This window comes from Heterodontus francisci, chromosome 1 (genome assembly GCF_036365525.1).
Source record: "Heterodontus francisci isolate sHetFra1 chromosome 1, sHetFra1.hap1, whole genome shotgun sequence".
Classification (NCBI taxonomy): domain Eukaryota; kingdom Metazoa; phylum Chordata; class Chondrichthyes; order Heterodontiformes; family Heterodontidae; genus Heterodontus; species Heterodontus francisci.
The window spans coordinates 76,884,610-76,899,196 of NC_090371.1; the positions used below are offsets into that span (position 1 = coordinate 76,884,610).

The window sequence follows — 14,587 nt, forward strand, 5'->3', positions numbered from 1 at the left end:
TTTAATAATGGCCACATTCAAAATGATAAGGCTAGAAACTGGCAACACACTCTCGCATATAATTTCTGTTGTTTTGGACTTTGCATCAATGACCCTCAATAGTGCATTACTGAATAATTATTAAAAAGCACCTATTTATTAATTTAAATAGTCAAGCACGATTCCTGTGATCATACTAAATATACTGAGCCCACCAATGCCATTTTACAATGGTCTAATGGCTATGGAGACCACAGTGCTGTTAATTCAGCAAATACACTCGCGTCATTGATTTTAATAAGAAGTCATTCTAGGACAAATAGTTGTTCAACTTTTGCAATGTGCGAATCTATGGAGCAGTGGAAAGGTTCAAGAAATTTATGGCATGGTGTATATAATGGCATCAGTCGCTCTTGGCATTATTTCCTGGAATTTCTACACCATGATAATGGATGAACCATTACTAAGTTTTGAGCAACTTTTAGGCCCAATTATGTTCCTCCTCCATCAAGGATTAAACTGTCTCCTGTCCTTTATTCATTGACCTGGTTACACAGCCTCTTGCAAAGAGATTGAGTGAGCCTCTGATAGAACACAAAACATCACTGTACACTACAGACATACATATGTCCATACATAACCAAGTAGAAAATCTCCCACCTCAAAATCTCATTTAGTCCCGCAACTTTAAATATTCCAAAATGGAGGACATCACTCAAAGGTTTCGGGAAGGGGCAAGGCTTTGTTGGGGAGGTTGCTATCCTCAGACAAGAGGAATGCCCAGTCATTTAAAAGCACCTATGGCCTGAATTTTCCGAGTTTGCCACCAATTGGGGTGGCAGGCTTTGAAGATGGCCGTCCGCCCGCGTGGATTGCCCCTGATGACATAAAGGCGGCATGCGCTGTGTCCCTGGCAACGACGTCCGGCGCCATTGTGTTGACGCCATTTTTAAAGGGCTTCAAGCCCTTACCGGTAATTTTAATTTTTAAAGGTCCCACTGCAATAAACCTGGAATTTAAATTTTAATTAATCTTTGAAACCCCTCTCCCACACCCCACCAAGTGAACAATACATAAAATGACCTGTGCCCCCAAAAAAAAACATATTGCTATGCCGAACTTTCACCCCCACAACTTCAGCACCTTTGACCCTCAACCCCTTCTCCCCATCCCCACAACCAATCAAAACGGTTTTCACCGCTTCCCCCCCCCCCCACACCAACCTGAAAATTTCACTTCTCCTCCTCCCCACCGGTGTCACACCGCGGATCTCCAAATGGAGATCCGAAGGTGTGGGAGTTCCGGCCACCAGCCGGAATATCGGCGTGGGACGGCCGTTGGGTCAAGGTAAATTAATTATCTAAACAGCTCAAACCATTGCTGTTTACATGTTTTGTTTTGGAACGAATGTGCTCTAACAGCCCCCAGCAGTGAAAAGAAAATCACTGATGGGGGAAGTCAGCAAAAATAGTTTGGGAATGTCTGCTGGAGGGGATGAAGCAATGGGAAAGTTGGCACTCACAGTTGGCTCATCATGACTAAGTTCTAATGACCAAAGATCTGAAACAGTTTCTTTATTTTGAGGATCGTACTCTAAGGACACACATACCTGAGCTTAAGAAAAAAAATGGACAGCAGGAAACTCATTACACTAATTCTGCTTATCTCCACAGAGGCAGGAGAGTGAGAGTGAGAGAACCATTGTCACATCTGGTATTGCCTGCAGAATTGTCCTATTCCACGATAAACCCTATCACATGTACTGAACCACCCAATTAAGATAATTCAGGCTGGTGTAAATGTTGTAGATGAAGAATGGAGAATTTTAGTTATGAGGAAAGATTGGATGGGCTACGGTTGTTTTCTTTGGAATAGTGGAGACTGAGGAGTGACCTAATTGAAGTGTCTAAAATTATGGGGAGTCTAGATAGAGTGGAGAGGAAGGCCCTATTCCCCTTGGTTGATAGGTCCATAACCAGGGCAGAGATTTAGAGTAAGAGGTTTAGATGGGATTTGAACGGTGGTGGGATCTGGAACTTACTGCCTGAGAGGGTAGTAGAGACAGAAACCCTCATTTCATTTAAAAAGTACTTGAAGTGTGTTGGAGAAATTTTCTTAGCTTTGCTAATTATTACTGAACTTTGTAGAAGCAGAAAAGCAGGACACAGCTTGTAGCTAATCTAACCACAAACAACGGTCATAAATTGTAGACAGAGCAGCTAACCACAATCAGACATTACGGCCAGATATGGTGTCTGGAGTGGGCATTGAAATAAGGAACCAGCTTGTTATTGTTGAAACTGATGTTTTGCTGACCTCGGACCCTGCATGGTACACCGTTACGTAGGCAGTCTTGTGGGTGTTTATCTAATTGTGAAACTGTTAGCTCTGCCTCTTTTATACTATATAAATCCACGGCGATCTGTAGCTCTTTGGGAGTAGCGCTGGACCGCATCTAGGTAAGGTGTGCTCCCCCATGATATCATGCAATAAAGGGTTTGATTCTCAACGTCTGAGTCCGGAGAATTTGTTCAACATATGGGCACAATCCGGATTTTCTTCAACAAAGTGCCGTAACCTACAAGGCTGGACCAAGAGCTGGAAAGTGGATGACTACTTGTCGACGGGTGCAGACACAATGGGCTAAATGGCCTCCTTCGATGCTGTAAGTGTTTGTGATTTTTATGATTTCTAATTTCTATCAGAAGTGACATGAGTGATTCACAACTCACAAAGAAGCCAGAGGATGACGTATTGTGGTGCAGTGTGATGTATCTAAGTGGAGGCTTAGGAGATGGTGCTGGCTGTTGAACCTGGTGACCTCAGAAGTCCTGCCATGAAAAGACAAATACTTGTAGAACATCACAACCATAGGAAGGCACTTCATATGGCCTTCCTGATGAAGTGTGGCAGATTGCAGGGGTGGTACCAGAATCTAATTCTGTCTTTTGCAGTACTATCAGAAAGGCCTTTTCACAATGCAGAGAATCTTGGAGCGAGGGGCAGCTGAAAGAATTTGTGCATACAACCCACAGAGCATGGAGGCCTCCCAACACATAATTCCATAAGTGTAATGAGTAATTTAGTTTAGTTTAGTTTAGAGATACAGCACTGAAACAGGCCCTTCGGCCCACCGAGTCTGTACCGACCATCAACCACCCATTCTTTTTACTAATGCTACACTAATCCCATATTCCTACCACATCCCCACCTGTCCCTATATTTCCCTACCACCTACCTACATTAGGGGCAATTGCTAATGGCCAATTTACCTATCAACCTGCAAGTCTTTGGCATGTGGGAGGAAACCGGAGCACCCGGAGGAAACCCACGCAAACACAGGGAGAACTTGCAAACTCCACACAGGCAGTACCCAGAATCGAACCCGGGTCACTGGAGCTGTGAGGCTGCGATGCTAACCACTGCGCCACTAATGATCTTCTAGGGCTACACACTCTGGTGGCTGGGTATCTGTAAAAGCTCTGTATCTCCTGAACTATGAGCCAAACTTCTCAGATTCTCCTCCAACAAATAAAAGATTAAGAAGTTACAGTGGAAAATTGAGAGAACCCATGTGGAAGTTTAGTTACAATCAAGCTCTGAGCACATTTCGTGTGTGTTTTCAACTTTTGAGAGTTAGAGGATAGCAGAGGAAATGCAGATTTCTGACTAATGAAGGAACGTGGCAAAAACCTTTCACACTGAGAGACTTTGTAAGGCTGTGGCGGGAATGAAGGAATGGCTGAAGTTGGTGGGACAGGGGAAGAAGCAGGTCTAAAGTGACTTTATTTAGTGATCCAACCTTTGTTTAATGATCTCACTGGACTATATTGCAGGCTCCACCAGATTTATCCTAGATACTAAAATGAGATTTCAGAATGCCTATAGTTTCCTCTATCATACTTTTTTAGCAACATTGAACTCATTATATTTGTTGTCCCCTCTGTTGGCAGAAGCCTTATTGGAGCCAAAAGCCAGGACTGCAAGAAATAGTCCTGATCACTGATTGACAATCTAGATACCTGGCTTGAGCCAATCCCCCAAACTCCTATGCCCCCCTCTGAATTCTTTCCAGCCCCCGCCATCGCCTGGTCCCCCAGCCATGTGCTACCTACCCTCTCCCTGCCATGATCTCTACCCCCAATAACCATCTTTCTCTCCTAATAGGCAGCCCAAGCCAATCAGGCTGCCTCCCAGACAGGAAATTTCTTTTTAAAAGGGAGCATGCATGTCATGGAATTTGAGGAATCCCATCCACCTGAGTTTTCAGACCATAACTCCTTCCCCCGAAACCGTGCTCCAGTGAATATGGGGGCCTTGATCACTGTTCCATTTAATCTTTTATTCAAAGAAAGAGAAAGGAAGAACTTATACTTATATAGTGCCTTTCAGGACCTTAGGGCATCCCAGGAACATTACAGCCAATGAAGTAGTTTTGAAATTTAGTCCTGTTTTAATGTAGGAATATAGACTGTAGGTTTGGGAATAGGAGAGTGATGATTAGGCTGTGAGGATTCACTTTGTCTCATTTGTGGGATCCCCTGTCTCCAAATAAACTATCTTCTTCCCAAAAGGTTGACTGCCATGGATCCCCACCTCCGTCTTTCCTGTGCTGTCCTTACACATTCCACATAGATGTAATGGACTGGATGCAGTTGACCTATCATCTATTTTCTTCGCTGTTTCCCTCTCCTATATTTTCTGTCATCTTTCCTTCCAATAATTGTCTCTATCTACCTTCTGCTCTAATGATGCGACCAAAATATTGTATCTTTCTCTTTTTGATGTATCCATTAATTTCCTATTTTCTCCAGCCATTTCCAGCACTCCTTCATTAGTCTTTATGTCTGTGTAGTATGTGCAGAAAATCCTCTGATATGTCCACATCTCAAATGCATTCGGCTCTTTGTTGTCCATGTCTCCAAGGCATATAACATAGATGACAAAATTTAACACCTCAAAGCTGGTCTTAGCTATCTCAATTCTCCTTCAGATCTGACGATCACATCTCCCATCTCACAAAAGAGGGGGAAAAAACATTGTCCCACGTAAGACATTCATCAGTACATGAAAGCATTTTAACATTTTGTATCAATTTCTGAAGCTGAAAATTCACATTTTTTTCAGAAGACTAAAAATAAAAACCTATTTTGACAAAAGCAATCTGGGTCTTTGAGACAGATATCTCCCAAATAGCAACTCTGAAAGATTTTGTTTTTTATTCCTGAGCCACACCTGGCACCAGGGCTGGAAACCTGAGTGCATGGATCACCGACACTCATTTACATGCAATTTATATTCGTTCATTCTCTTCAGACACAGCCAGAACTAAAATTACATAGAGGAAATTCAACTGTTGAATTGCAAGTACAAAATGAAAGAAAAGGACTAATTTTGTTCTTGCATAGCACCATTTTTGCAGCATCTTTGGGTGCGAAATCCAGGAAAAATCAGTCCTATATGTTGAGCCTAGAAGTTACTGTTGGTGATTTCATCCTTCACAGGCCTTTTTATCTAACAGATCTCATAGTGCTCCCACTCTATGACCCGCCACAATAGAGACACCTCATTACTCGTATGATTACTGAGTGAAAGAAATTAAATTATTTAGAGCAGCTTTCTCTGATGAACTGGGCTTTTCTGATTGTCAGTGCAGTACTATTTAACCTATCAGAGGTACTGTCTTTCAGATGAGATGTTAAACCAAGGCTCTGTCTGTCCATCCACATAAAAGATCCTATAGCACTATTTCAAAGAAGAACAGGGAAGTTATCCCCACTGTCCTTAACCAATATCACTAAACCAGACAATCTGGTGTAATGGGATGAAGCAGGCCCAGTACACAGTGGTCAATTAGGCATCCAGATTAGTATTTAAAACAACTGAGGTTTACTTACAGCTGTTGTGTCTTTAAGTGCAGTGATAAACAGTAACAGGGATTACTATCCAGTCTAAACATTCTCATTGTCGGTTCCTTTCCCTTCAAACTTCTCTCCCCAACTGAACTATTTCCTTGCCTGTTATCCTTACAGGCTGGGAGTCATTCCTGATTAAAGGCAATCGATTCAACAATTTCTTAAAGCTATACCACCTTGCCTTGGTCATTCTGACAGTTTAGATAAATTTTAAAGGTGTACTTCTATACCGGATGCAGCGCTCTCAAAATCCTATGGCTCACATATTGACCCTCTCTCATTCCGTTACACTGGTCATTATCTATGGGGTCTTGCTGTGCACAAGTTGGCTGCTACGTTTCCTATGTTTAAAAAGTAACTGTCCTTCATATATACTTCAATGGCTTTAAAATGCTTAGGAATGTCTTGAGATTATAAAAGGCACTATATTTTATTTTAGTTTTTTTTTAGTTTTAGAGATACAGCACTGAAACAGGCCCTTCGGCCCACCAAGTCTGTGCCGACCAACAACCACCCATTTATACTAATCCTACACTAATTCCATATTCCCACCACATCCCCAACTGTCCCTATATTTCCCTACCACCTACCTACACTAGGGGCAATTTATAATGGCCAATTTACCTATCAACCTGCAAGTCTTTGGCATGTGGGAGGAAACCGGAGCACCCGGACGAAACCCACGCAGACACAGGGAGAACTTGCAAACTCTGCACAGGCAGTACCCAGAATTGAACCCGGGTCGCTGGAGCTGTGAGGCAATATAAATGCATGTTTTTGCTTGCTTTCTTTCAACACGAAGGTCAGTTTTCTGAGGTCATGCTGTTGATACAAACTCAGAAAACCTTAATGGATAGAATTTTAAACTTATTTGTTAGAAAATAATGAACAGCATGCAAGCGATTTCCTCATATGTGCAGCTAATGGACAAACTCGGAAAATTACCTCAAATATGTTAACATTTGGTTAACCACATGCCTGCTCAGTTTAGACTATAATATGCAAATTTATACCGTTACTGCTTTTATTGCGTGTATGTTGTGGGTAATTTCTTTAGGTCAGTAAACTGAGAGAACAACCCTTTCACCTCATAAAGAATGACAGAGTATTTATATTCTATGAGTAATGCATTTTGACCCAGCTGTTCCTACAATATGGAATACTCTGAAGGGCTAATCTTTTTTATTAAAGCGAGGATGACTGAAGTCTATAAAGTCTGCAATGTAAAATGATGTTATGAATATAATGTTGCCTTTGTTTACTCTGTGTTTACGTTATCGGGTTAGAATATTTGAAATATGAACATTTTTATAGTATTGGAATGTGGTGTTTATTCTTAGGTCATTAATTTGACAAAGAAGAAACTGAGTCATTAATAAGCTTCCTGTGTTTGTCTCTTCTTATCTCTGTGTCTAATTTGCTATGTGTCATTCTCTCCCAGTCTTTGTGTGTTTTTCTCCCTTCAGCTGTCACAAAAGCAAAATGCTGTGGATAGTGGAAATCTGAAATAAAAACAGGAAGTGCTGGAAATATTCAGCAGGTCACCTTGTCCACAGGATCATGGATGGATTTGCAAACAAGAATATGAGTTATCCTATTCCCTAGACCCTATTCCCTCTAAACTGCTAACCAGCCAACTTACCTTCCTGGTCACCACGTTATCTGATATTGTTAAAGGATCTCTCTCCAGGTACTATCCCTTTCTGCTTCAAATCTGCTGTCATAACCCCTCTCCTTAAAAAAAATCCCTTGGCCCCACTATCCTGGCAGACTACAGCTCACCACTCTTTCCTCTCCAAAGTCCTTGAACGTGTTGTTGTCTTCCAAATTCATTCTCCATGTTTGAATTCTTCCATTCAAATTTCCACCCTACCACAGCAAAGTCACAAATGATACCTTACATGAGAGACGGTGCTAAGCTATCCCTCCTCCTTCTTCTTAACCTATCTACAGCTTCTGGCAAGGTTGACAACACCATTCTCCTCCAAAGCCTCTTCACCATCATCCAGTTGAGTGGAACTGCGCTGACCTGGTTCCATTCTTATCTATCTAATTGTAGTAAGAGTATTACTTGCAATGGCTTCTCTTCCCACTCCCGGATAGTTACCTCTGGTTTCCAAAGGATCTATCCTTTGCCCCCTCCTATCTATCCCTCCTATCATGCTGCCCCTTGGCAACCTCATCTGAAAGCACAGTGTCAGTTTCCACAAGTACAGTGATGACACCCAGCTCTACCTCAACACCACTTCTCTCGACACCCTCCACTGTCGCTAAATTATCAAACTGCTCATCCATGGATGAGTAGAAATTTCCTTGAATTAAATATTGGGAAGACCTAATCCATTGTATTCAGTCCCCGCCACAAATTTCATTCTCTAGCTACTGACTTCATCCCTCTCCCTGGCAACTGTCTGAAGCTGAATCAGACTGTTCACAACCTTGTGTCATAATTGACCGAGATGAGCTTCTGACCACACATCCGTTCCATCACAAAGACTGCCTATTCCCACCTCCGTAACATTGCCTGACTTCACCCCTGTCTCAGCTCATCTACTTGCTGCAACCCTCATTCATGCCTTCGTTACCTCTAGATTTGACTTTTCCAATGCAATCCTGGCTGGCCTTTCACATTCTACCCCCTGTAAACTTGAGGTCATCAAAACTCTGCTGCCCATGTCCTAACTTACACCATGTCCTATTTACCTGTGTTCGTTTACCTGCATTGGCTCCTAGCTAAACAATGCTTTAATTTTAAAATTCGCATTCATGATCTCATCCCTCCTTATTTCTGTAATCTCCTCCAGCTCCACAACTCTCTGAGATATATGCGCTCCTCTAATTCTGACCTCTTGAACATTCTAGATTTTAATTGCTCCAAATTGGAACCAACGACTGACAGGAAAGATGGTAATGGAACAATGGGTGATCTTTAAGGAGGAGATGTTTCAGATACAGGCTAGGTACATTCCAACAAGTGCGCAAGGTAGGGAAACCAAAGACAGGGCTACTTGGATGACAAGGGAGACAGAGAAAATGATGAAACATAAAAAGAGGATGTATGATGCATATCAGGTGAATTCTTCAAGCAAGAACCAAGCCAAATACAATAAGTTGAGAGCAAAGGGAAGAGGAAAATAAAACTGGCCATGCGAGAATATGAGAATGGAATGGCAGTTAACATAAAAGGGAGCCCAAAAATCTTTTACCGGCATGCAAATGGTAAGTGGGTAGAAAGAGGCAGGGTGGGGCCTATTAGGGACAAAGAAGGTGATATATGCTTATAGGCACAGGGCAAGGCTAGAATACTTAATGAGCACTTTGTATCAGTGTTTACTAATAAAATATTGGTAGAGGTAATAGATGAAGTGAAAATTGATAGGTTGGATGTACTGGAAAGGCTGGTTCTACTTAGAGTGGATAAGTCGCCTGGTCCAGACAGCTTTCAGTCAAGGTTGCTAAAGGAAGTGGGGGTGGAGATAGTGGAAGGGATTGCCATAATCTTCAAATCTTTCCCAGACACAAGGAAGGTGACAAAGGATTGGAGAGTGGCAAATGTGATTCTTTATTCAAGAACGGGTGTAAGGACATTCCTGGTAACTACATGCTGGTGAGTTTAACATCTGTGGTGGGTAAGGTTTTAGAAACAATAATCAGGGAAAAAATCAACAGGCACTAAGAAAGGATTGAGTTAATTAAGGAGAGCCAACATTGATTTGTAAAAGACAGATTGTGCTTGTCTAATATAATTGCATTTTTTGATGAAGTAACAGAGAAGGTTTGAAAACTCGATTGAGTTTTTCGAGAAGGTGACCAAACAGGTGGATGAGGGTAAAGCAGTGGATGTGGTGTATATGGATTTCAGTAAGGCGTTTGATAAGGTTCCCCATGATAGGCTATTGCAGAAAATACGGAAGTATGGGGTTGAAGGTGATTTAGAGCTTTGGATCAGAAATTGGCTAGCTGAGAGAAGACAGAGGGTGGTGGTTGATGGCAAATGTTCATCCTGGAGTTTAGTTACTAGTGGTGTACCGCAAGGATCTGTTTTGGGGCCACTGCTGTTTGTCATTTTTATAAATGACCTGGAAGAGGGTGTAGAAGGGTGGGTTAGTAAATTTGCGGATGACACCAAGGTCGGTGGAGTTGTGGATAGTGCCGAAGGATGTTGTAGGGTACAGAGGGACATAGATAGGCTGCAGAGCTAGGCTGAGAGATGGCAAACGGAGTTTAATGCGGAAAAGTGCGAGGTGATTCACTTTGGAAGGAGTAACAGGAATGCAGAGTACTGGGCTAATGGGAAGATTCTTGGTAGTGTAGATGAACAGAGAGATCTTGGTGTCCAGGTGCATAAATCCCTGAAGGTTGCTACCCAGGTTAATAGGGCTGTTAAGAAGGCATATGGTGTGTTGGCTTTTATTAGTAGGGGGATCGAGTTTCGGAGCCACGAGGTCATGCTGCAGCTGTACAAAACTCTGGTGAGACCGCACCTGGAGTATTGCGTGCAGTTCTGGTCACCGCATTATAGGAAGGATGTGGAAGCTATGGAAAGGGTGCAGAGGAGATTTACTAGGATGTTGCCTGGTATGGAGGGAAGGTCTTACGAGGAAAGGCTGAGGGACTTGAGGTTGTTTTCGTTGGAGAGAAGGAGGAGGAGAGGTGACTTAATAGAGACATATAAGATAATCAGAGGGTTAGATAGGGTGGATAGTGAGAGTCTTTTTCCTCGGATGGTGATGGCAAACACGAGGGGACATAGTTTTAAGTTGAGGGGTGATAGATATAGGACAGATGTGAGAGGTAGTTTCTTTACTCAGAGAGTAGTAGGGGCGTGGAACGCCCTGCCTGCAACAGTAGTAGACTCGCCAACTTTAAGGGCATTTAAGTGGTCATTGGATAGACATATGGATGTAAATGGAATAGTGTAGGTCAGATGGTTTCACAGGTCGGCGCAACATCGAGGGCCGAAGGGCCTGTACTGCGCTGTAATGTTCTAAGTTCTAAGATTCATGAAGTACATATAATGGATGGTGTCTACCTGGATTTTAAGAAAGCATTTGATAAAGTACCATATAAAAGGCTGGTTAACAAAAATTGTGGCTCATGGAGTGGGACGGTCAGTGTCATCTTGGATAAAAAAATTAACTTAAGGACAGAAAACAGCAATTGTGGTAAATGGTTGTTTTTCAGACTGGAGGAGGTAGACAGTGCTGTTCCCTAATGTTCAGTTCTAGGACCACTGCTTTTTTGATTTACATAAATGACTTGGATATTGGAATACCGAGTCAAATCTCAAAATTTGCTGATGATACCAAATTTGCAGGTGTGGCAGACAGTGAGGACGGTACAAATCGACTGCAACAGGACATAGATAGGCTAACAGAATGGGCAGACAAGTGGTAGATGGAAATTAATATAGAGAAGTGTGAGGGGATGCACTTTGGCAGAAGGGATAAGGAGAGGCAATATAAGCTTAATGGCACAGTTCCAAAGTGTGTGCAGGGACGGAGGGACCTTGGGGTCCATGTGCACAGATCCTTGAAGATGGCAGGATATATTAAAACAGTAGTTAGCAAAGCATATAGGATCTTGGGCTTCGTAAATAGAGGTTTTGAGTACAAAAGCAAGGAAGTTATGCCGAACCTTTTTAAAGCTATGGTTAGACCATAACTAGAGTATTGTGTCCAGTTCTGTTCATCACACTTTCGGAAGGATGTGAGGGTCCTTGAGAGGGTGCAGAGGAGATTTACCAGAATGATTCCAGGGATGAGGGATTTCAGCTCCAAGGTTAGGTTGGAGAAGCTGGGGTTCTTGGAGTAAAGGAGATTGAGGGGAGATTTGATAGAGGTGTATAAGATTATGACAGGTTTAGATAATGTAGACAAAGAATGGTACAAGGACTAGAGGACACAGACTTAAGGTTTTGGGCAAGAGATGCAGGGGGGATGTGAGGAAAATCTTTTTTACATAGGGAGTGGGAATGACCTTGAACTTGCTGCCTATGAGGGTAGTGGAATTGGAGACAATTAATGATTTTGAAAGGAAATTGAATGGGCACTTGAAAGAATTAAACTTGCAGGGTATTACGCCAATGTATTTCATTGAATAATAATTTTCTTTGGTCCACGGAAGGGAAATCTGAATTTATACTTTTTTGAAGAAATTTAAAAAGAACATTTAAAAAAGGGATATCTGCTGGCAGGTTAAGATGATCATCTAGTTTGCAAAACTGTAACCTACATTGCAAAGGACTGTGAGGAGGGAGACAAAATGTCTGTGCATTTCCCAGCAAGAACCAAGGCCCAGGTAATTTAAAGAAACTACCTGTTCTTTTCAGGAACCAGAGAAATACTGCTAACTGATATGTTTGAATCACTGAGTGACTGTCATGTGACAAGCCCCTCCCCATCTGTGGTTTTAAGCTGATGTTTTTCTGTGTAGCAAAGGGGAAGCAACTGGACTCTGACATGTGCAGACCCAAGGGGGAGGTCTCTCTCTGTCTCTCTCTGTCTCTCCATTCCACCTTGAAGGCTTTCAAATTCTGCTTGTTGACTGACCACCTTTGCATACTCCGGCTACAATCCGAAGCTGCATTGGAGGAAATCATCCATATCATTGTCTCCAAGAGACTCACTGAACCAGCCATCTACCTCTTCAAACTAAAAGCCTCAGGACCACTGAATTCATCCAGAAGCCAGCCAAATAACCAAACTTCACAGACTGTATACCTTTTATTTTTATGGACTCTAACTCAACCAATCTACCTTTCCCCAGTCCATAACCTATTTGTCTGGATGTGCATGTGTGTGAGTGAAAGTTGGCACATTGTTTATTATTTTATTAGTTCGGTTTAGGTACAATAAAGTTAACCTCTTTCTTTGTTAACTCAAGAAAATCTGCCCGATTTGTTCTTGTTACAGGCAGCCAGACTCAATGGGCCAAAGGCTTCTTTCTGTATAGACTCCATGGCTTTATGACACTATGTGGATCGGTGTCAAATTTTGTTTTATAATGCTCCTGTGAAGCACCTAGATATTTTATTATGTTAAGGGCGCTATATACGTATAAGTTGTTTTGTATTCCTGTGCGTCTGATTTTTCATGTTTTCTCTCTCTTTCATTGTGCTTTTTCTCAAAGCTGATTTAAATCTGTCAAAAATTTGACCCTCAAGTTACGACAAAATACATCAACAAGACCACATAAATGTCAAACTCCTCTTCCACTTATCAAAAACCTAGATTGCAGCTGAGGTCTCTCAGTTTTGCATCTCCCAGCTTCTCAGCTGGTAATTCCAATGATCAATGATCAATGGTGATCAATGACCCAATCAATCTCTAGATCTCAGCTTCTCAAACTCCCTTAAGTTTTGCTATTTAACTATAAATGATACATAATCTCCTGATCATAATGGCGGCACAAATGGGCAGAGAATTTCTGTTGCAAGCTGCATCCATGGGCTGGATTTTACAACGGGTGGATGGGAGCTGGCCACCGACGTAAAAGTCAGTGGCAAACCCTCTTCCGCATAGTCTGGGGATCCGTCCAGCATTTTACAGTCCCCAGGCTTTAATTGTTCTGAGCAGGACTTCCACCCGCTTAGTCCCAGCAGCGCCACCGGGAGAGGTGGCTGCTGCTGGGACTGTACCCCAGCCAAGAACATGGAGCCAGGAGTGCAGGTAAGTTTGGGTTGACTCGCCGGGGGCAATTGGTCGGGGCTCTCAATCAGGCCCTGTGCCCGTTTGTCAGGGCCCACCCCTCAAGTGCTGAGAGGCCATCAGCTTTCACCGGGCGGCCTTTACTGGTTCCAGGACGGCCGCTTGCCACGGGAAAAATCCCCGTGATGGCGGGCGAAGGCTCTTAAGTGGCTGTTAATTGGCAACTTATGGGCCTTGATTGGCCTGGGGTGGGCAGCCTGTGATTTGCACCTCCCACCCGCGCCCCCCCGCCCTATGTAAAGTGAGCAGGAGGCGGGAGCAGGTTGGGAAGGCCTCCCAGACTCTCCCGCTCCATTTTACGCCACCCGCCACATCCCCCCACCCCCACCACCATCCAGCTCGCTGGGGTGGCGTAAAACTCTGACCCATGTGTCCCTTAAAATTGCATTTTATTGCAAATTGCTACATTATTAGGATCTAGATTTTCATGGGAAAGTGGCCCATTGCTTCATCCAGGCTCATGCTTTGTTAGGCCTCTGTTAAAGTTATAGCAGCCTAATCATCAAAATTAATGGGGCGGTAAGGCCCATATTTAGGCCATTACCATTCTGTTAATGTCACTTTTCCCAAGTAACCTCCTGTCACCTCATGACCTGGCATAATCCTTAATGTACCATTACCAACAAGCCAAGGGATCAACCCTGGTTCAATAAAGAGTGCAGGAGCACAAGCCAGGAGCAGTACCAGGCATACCTAAAAATGAGGTGTCAATCTGGTGAAGCTACAACACAGGATTATTTGTATGCCAAACAGCGGATGCAGCATGCTGTAGACAGAGATAAGCAATCCCACAACCAACAGATCAGATCAAAGCTCTGCAGTCCTGCCATGTCCAGTCATGAAACGTGGTGGATAATTAAGCAACTAACTAGAGGGGGAGGTTCCACAAATATCCCCATCCTCAATGATGGAGGATCCCAGCATATCATTGCAGAAGAAAAGGCATTTGCAACCATCTTCACCCAGAAGTGCTGAGTGGATGAT

General features: G+C 42.9%; 1 protein-coding gene across 1 annotated transcript in view; it reads left to right on the plus strand.

The window, feature by feature from the left end:
* Positions 1-2,396: 2,396 nt before the first annotated feature.
* tfpil (tissue factor pathway inhibitor-like) overlaps positions 2,397-14,587 on the plus strand; it is a 47,041-nt gene continuing 34,850 nt past the window's right edge. Inside the window, exon 1 of the mRNA XM_068052515.1 lies at positions 2,397-2,644. Within this exon, the coding sequence (XP_067908616.1) occupies positions 2,627-2,644 (18 nt within the window). The 5' untranslated portion in view covers positions 2,397-2,626. The remainder of the gene's footprint in view (positions 2,645-14,587) is intronic.